Genomic DNA, 6,780 nt, shown 5'->3' with positions numbered 1-6,780 from the left:
AAACAAGAGCTAATCATCTTTAAAAACCCAATAAAGGTTAAACCAATAAAAATAAAGATTCCCTTGGGTTTAAAGTTTGTATTTCATTATTATGTACAACAATTCATCCATTTTATGACTGCCAAGTTTAGGAAATTATCTTTAAGGAAGGTATTATAAATGCCACATATGTCCTTTAAATCAATGGTGAATTCATACAACATGAAATTATAAAGTAATCTCACATAGATGGTGGGTGGTTGGATAATGGTGGTAGTAGGTACAATTAACATTTTCTTTTTTTTTCACTGTCAAACCATCAACTGATTTTAATTTTACAATTAACATTTTCACAGAGAGGTAAGAAGGCAAAATGAGTGAACAAGCACAAGAACCTGGACTGCTTTCCTATTGGCTTGAGGAAGCCTTAAACATGACATCTGCTTGCCATTTTCTTTCCATTTTCACATATGGTCACACATAAAAAGTTAGACAATGAATTTAAATTTTTCTAGAAGGTTGTATATGTGCCCTAAGTCCTCTTCTTACATGTGGCCAGCCATGTTGAATTGAGATTCTTCTTGGAAGTCTTCCCAGTGTATGTGGTTTTCTATGTTCTCATTCAGCTAAAAAACTACTGTTGGCCAGAACACATGACTTTGCTCTTAAACACTAGGAGGTTAGGCTCACAACCAAAAATATAAAAACTACTAATGACTTCTTATGCAAATTTTTGTTGTATGAGACACTTTAAGTAATTAATAATCAGAATAATCTCTAATAACATGAGGTGGTATCCTCACTTTCCCCCAGAACAAATTGGGTTTCAGTCAACAGAAGCTTTGTTCATTATATATAAACATACAATGAGCATGCATCTTTTCATGCTTGTTTTGCTCTGCTTTTGCTATTTGTTTCCTTGGTATGGTGGCTATTGTTCTTTAAATTCAACTTTCCACTAAGGGTAGGAAATAGTGATTGGTGACTATAATTGGTATCCACTAGAGATCCCTGAGGTAAATTGGTCCTAGAAAGGCCCTGAATAATTGCTATGTCTATAATGAGTTACTCCAGATCTGGACCCCTCTGAGACACAGAGTTACTAAGACCAAGGGATAGAGGGGTGTGAGTAGGAATGATGCAGATAGGTGACAAGTACAAAAACAGATAGGTCCTGCACCTGCAAATAAATGAAGGTGAGCGGGATTGTGAACTAGAATATATGACTCAGCCTCAACAGAGCTGGATACATGCAGGAAAAGAGTGTGCCTTGCTGTGAATCCACATGAATTTCCAGTGTGATACAGAACTTTTTCCTGGTATGATAACATTCTTCTTTTCTCTATCTCCCAAAACACTGTGCAAGTATTTCTTTCATGATCGTATTGCCTCTTTAATATTGATGGGTTTGTTACAATTTCTCCTTATGTATTTTTCTTTCAGTATCCTACCATTTCAACACAAGAGAAGCCCTGTAAGTTGGAGTTCAGTACTGTAGTTCTGAAGGGTTGTTAATTATGCTTTCACCTGTGGAGTCTAAACAAACTCTGAACTAACATCCTAGTTAAGATGATGGTTAATTTTATTTTTACAAGCTCACAAATTTCTGTTTTACTGGTATTATATGTAATTGCTCCTAAGTGTAGTCCATCAAGGGTGACATTAATATCATCTGTGTGTTCATCTAAATTTACAAAAATGAATACTCAAATAAAGTCAGTGATTTCTACATAATTCCAGATGATGTGAGGCTGTACTAAATGTTAGAAATATATCCCTTGTGATTTTTATGTGCTGTTTCATTTGAGAAACGTGGGCTTGACATCTAAGAAGGTTATGAAGTCCATTAGCCCATCAGTTTTAATAGGTGGTGGTTATTTCTCTGGCTTCTGATCTTTACAAACATGCCTACATAACACAAAGGCACTATTCATTTAGAGAAGCAGAAACATGGCATGGACACATGCCTATTATCCCCATGCTCAAGATGCAGGGTCAGAAGTGTTACATGTTTGAAGTAGTTTTGGATACATAAGGAGACCATCTTTTTAAATGATGATTTTTTTGTCATACATGGTTTCCCCTTCTGTAATTCTAAACCACCGTTTCTAACTATATAAACTTTGAATTCAGCTGGCTCAAACTCTGTAAATCTGTAAAGCTTCAGGCAGTCAGACTTGGTTGTAGCATTTCAGAGAAACTTACTTAGATTTCTTGATATTTCTCCTCTTCTGTCAGCTCTGAGACAGAGGATAGATTTATTACTCAGTGTTGTCCAAAATCGCATGTTAACATTTGTGCCTATATGTGAATTTTCATGTGTGTATGCATGCCTGTGCATATCAGTTTGTGTGTGCATACATGTGACTATGATATAGACTGCATCAGACAGATGTTGGCTGTAATGGGAGATTAAGAACAATTGTAAACAATCAAATGGAATGGAGGTATATGTGACCTTTCCTACATATAGTTTACAATTGATGGGGAAATAGTTTAAAGAGGTAACCAACATATTAAGTGCATGGGATATGTATAAAATGCTAGAGAACATAGTTAGATATCTCAATTAGTATAGAGACACAGAAAAATTTAGCAGACTATGTAAAAGGCAGTATGCCTGATATATGAGTGAGGATGAACCAGGTGAAAGGGACACAGAGTCGAGGGAGTGATAGGCAAGAGGAGGAGCAACTCTAAAGGGTGGGAGACAGAGATTTACCCCAGCACTAAATGATGAGAGAAAATCATGTGAGACCATGTGGGATGTACCACTGACACCTGTGAGAAAATGAGACAGCTTTGTGTCCCTGACAGGAGCTTTATACCTATACTCAGAGCAACATTGGTAATCTGAAAAATAAATCAAAAAAGAAGTAAAGGGACTCCTCTGTTAGACTATGACAGTGTAAATGGAGCATGTTGAAGGAGGAGAAAAGGTTCAGGAGACATGAGAACATGAAGTCTGTGTCTGTATTCCAGTAAAGACAAGTTGTTTTCCTCAATATTTATATAAGCTCACAGAGAGGAATAAATCAAGTCAGAGGAGAATGGGGACAAACTGTGGATAATGTATGAAGGCAAATTAATTCAGAAAAAAATGAATAGATCAAAATTCACATAGGTCTGACTCAAACCTAACTTTTTTCCATTATACTATATCAGAATGGAGAGATAGCAGAATGAGGAATGCTTTCAGAGACATGCTTTACACTTGGGGCTTTTGAACTTCTGGTGTCTGTTGCACATGAAATGGAAGGAAGGTAATTAGTTAACACTGGAGCAGAAATATGTATGTTACATATACATGCAGATCTGAGATTGAAATGGCAATCTAATACATTAGAGTATGTGAGTTTTTCTTGGAATTTATACAAAATTATGATGGTGAAATTTAAGAGAATTTTTCAAGAGCACCAACATATAAAATATTATAAAGAAAATGACAAATGAGTTGAACAACAGTTACCCAGAATGAGCAGGTATCAGGAGAAAATTAGTCCATTTTATATCTCTATAGAAAAGTCATAGTTAAAGCTATCTGGGTAATTGCAGAGGGGAAACCAGGAAGGGGGATAATAATTGAAATGTAAATAAATAAAATAACAAATAAAAAAGCTGTCTAGGAAAGGAGCAGAGGTTGAAACCTATTTTTAAGTGAAAAAATAATGATTGTAAGGACCATAGATGTTTGAGGTTTGAGATTATAATTACTATGAGGACTTTCATATTCATTGTTTTAGAATATATATATATATATATATATATATATATATATATATATATATATATACTCTACACTAGATATAACTATATTTTTATTTTGACTTTCAAGAGATACTGATATTTCCTCATTAGGGTACTGGAGAGGAAGAATGATAATGAACAACCAAACTGTCATCACTCAGTTCTTCCTCCTGGGATTACCCATCCCCACAGAGCACCAGCAACTGTTCTATGTCCTGTTCCTGGCCATGTACCTCACCACTGTCCTGGGAAACCTCATCATCATCATTCTTATAATACTGGACTCCCATCTCCACACACCCATGTACGTGTTTCTCAGCAACTTGTCATTCTCTGATCTCTGCTTTACCTCGGTCACAATGCCCAAGTTGCTGCAGAACATGAAGAGCCAGGACACACCCATATCTTATGTGGCTTGTCTGACACAAATGTACTTTTTCAATGTTTTTGGAAGCCTGGAGATCTTCCTTCTTGTAGTCCTGGCCTATGACCGCTATGTGGCCATCTGTTTACCCCTTCAATATTCCAGCATCATGAGCCCCAATCTCTGTGTGTGTCTGGTGGTGCTCTCCTGGGTATTTACTGTGTTTTATGCCATGTTTCACACATTACTCTTGGCTAGATTGTCATTTTGTAAAAACAATGTAATCCCACACTTTTTCTGTGACATATCTGCCCTTCTGAAGTTGGCCTGCTCTGACATTTATATTAATGAACTAATGATGCTTATTTGGGGAGGGTTTCTTCTCATCATCTCACTCTTACTCATCATTGTATCCTATGTACAAATTGTCTCCTCAATCCTAAGGATTTCTTCTACTCGGGCTATCCACAAGCTCTTTTCTACCTGTGGCTCCCACCTGTCTGTGGTCTCACTGTTCTATGGGACAATTATTGGTCTCTACTTATGTCCATCAGCTAATAACTCTACTGAAAAGGAGACTGCCATGTCCCTGATGTACACAGTGGTGACACCCATGCTGAATCCCTTCATCTACAGCCTGAGAAATAGAGATATGAAAGAGGCCCTGATCAGAGTCCTTTGCAAGAAGAAAATCTCTTTTTAATGGCAACACTGGAATTTTTATTCAAATTTCATCTAGTAAATATGTTGGTATCAATATTTAAAATGTGTCACTACAATGGAATACAAGAATATACTGCATAATATTTCTACTGTAAAAAGTAGTTTTGCAAAGTAGTTCAGTTAGAGAAGGGAATTTTAGTGACTCCGTGATACCATTCTCTGCCTTGGATATGTTATTCTAGAAAAACATTAGGTGACAGCCACTGTTTTATCAGATATACATTCTTTACATTCTTTTTATTGAAAATAGATTATGTCTCACATAATACACCCCAAACACAGTTTCCTCTCCCAAAACTCCTCCTAGCTTCTCACACTGACACCCTCCTCATATCCACTCCTTCTCCATTTCCTCTTTAGAATAGAGTAGACCTCTAAGACATGAGAGCCAAACAGGAGGAAACTAGATACATTAAAACAAGGTGAAAGCCCTCATGTTGATTCAGTAAAAGGTAGCCCTGTAGGAGGAAATAACTTTTAAGAACAAGAAACGACTCAGGGGTAGATCTGTTCCCACTATTGTGAGTCTGACAAAACAACAACAGCAACAATAAAATCAACAAGCTAACAGCCCTAACATAAACTCAGAGGACCTGTCACAGATCCACATGTGCTCTATGCTTGCTATTCTGGGCTCAGAGAGACGTATGAGCCCTGCTTAGTTGACTTGGTGGGCCATGTTCTCCTGGTGTCCTCCATTCCCTGATTTGTACAGTCTTTCTTCCCCTTTCATGTGTGGTTCACTGATCTCCAAGGGAAGAAACTGATGAAGACCTCCTGTTTAGACTCTCTCTCTCTCTCTCTCTCTCTCTCTCTCTCTCTCTCTCTCTCTCTCAATAATCTCAGCTGCTGAGTGGAGACTCTCTAATGATGACTGCACAAAGCACTGATTTATGGTTATAGTATACTATCACTAGAAATCATTTCGTGGCCATCTTGGGTTCCTGGATTCCACCAAGACTGGTCTGCGCAGGTGAGAGTGTGGACTGCAAAGGGTAACACCTTCTGGGACAGGCAGAACCCACAGAGATTCTGGGGCAGACCATGTTTCGGGATCCAGACACCTGGGCACCTTCCCTGTCAGAGGAGAGGTGTCCACCCTGCCCGGGAGGGCTTTGTCACAGCATCTGGGGGAACCATCTTGGTTCTGGGATTCCACCTAGACTAATCTGCACAGGGGAGAGTGTGGACTGCAGAAGCTAACAGCTTCTGGGTCAGGCAGAAGCCACAGAGATTCTGGGGCAGACCACATTTCAGACTCCAGACATACGGACACCTTCCCTGCCAGAGGAGAGGTGTCTGCCCCGCCCAGGAGGGCTTCACCACAGCATCTGGGGAAGCCATCTTGGGTTCCCAGATTCTGCCAAAAATGGTCTGCGCAGGGGAGAGTATTGACTGTAGAGGCTAACCGATTCTGGGACAGGCTGAAGCCACAGAGCTTCTAGGGCACCATTTCGGGCTCCAGACATCTGGGCTCCTTCCCTGCCAGAGGAGAGATGTCCAGCACACCCGGGAGGACTTTGCCGCAGGATCTGGTGGAGACATCTTGATTCCCGAATTCTGCCGAGACTACTCTGCACAGGTGAGAGTACTACAGAAGCTACACAGATTCTGGGACAAGCCCTGTTTCAAGCCTTCATCTTCTGCCAAGAGGCAGGTCTGAATGCCAGATATCTGTCCACCTTCCCTGCAAGAGGAGAGCTTGCCTGCAGAGAGTGCTCTAACCACTGAAACTCAGGAGAGATCTAGTCTTCCAGGTCTGCTGATAGAGGCTAAAAGAATCACTAGAGGAACAAGCTCTAACCAGAGACAACTATAACAACTAACTCCAGAGATTACCAGATGGCAAAAGACAAACATAAGAATCTACTAACAGAAACCAAGACCACTTACCATCATCAGAACCCAGCACTCCCATCTCAGCCAGACCTGGATACCCCAACACATCAGAAAAGCTAGATGCAGAT

General features: G+C 39.5%; 1 protein-coding gene across 1 annotated transcript; it reads left to right on the top strand.

Moving 5' to 3' along the window:
* Nucleotides 1-3,854: 3,854 nt before the first annotated feature.
* LOC110288262 (olfactory receptor 1468-like) lies at nt 3,855-4,793 on the top strand. Its single transcript, XM_021154656.1, has one exon. The coding sequence runs from the start codon at nt 3,855-3,857 to the stop codon at nt 4,791-4,793; it is 939 nt and encodes a 312-aa protein (XP_021010315.1).
* The last annotated feature ends 1,987 nt before the right edge of the window (nt 4,794-6,780 follow it).

Source organism: Mus caroli, unplaced genomic scaffold (assembly GCF_900094665.2).
Source record: "Mus caroli unplaced genomic scaffold, CAROLI_EIJ_v1.1 scaffold_16721_1, whole genome shotgun sequence".
Classification (NCBI taxonomy): Eukaryota; Metazoa; Chordata; class Mammalia; order Rodentia; family Muridae; genus Mus; species Mus caroli.
Note: the sequence above shows the minus strand (reverse complement) of the source record. Positions and strands in the feature narration are given on the sequence as shown.

Coding starts and splice junctions, on each gene's coding strand:
- LOC110288262 (XM_021154656.1), top strand. CDS start 3,855: ATGATAATGAACAACCAAACTGTCATCACTCAGTTCTTCCTCCTGGGA.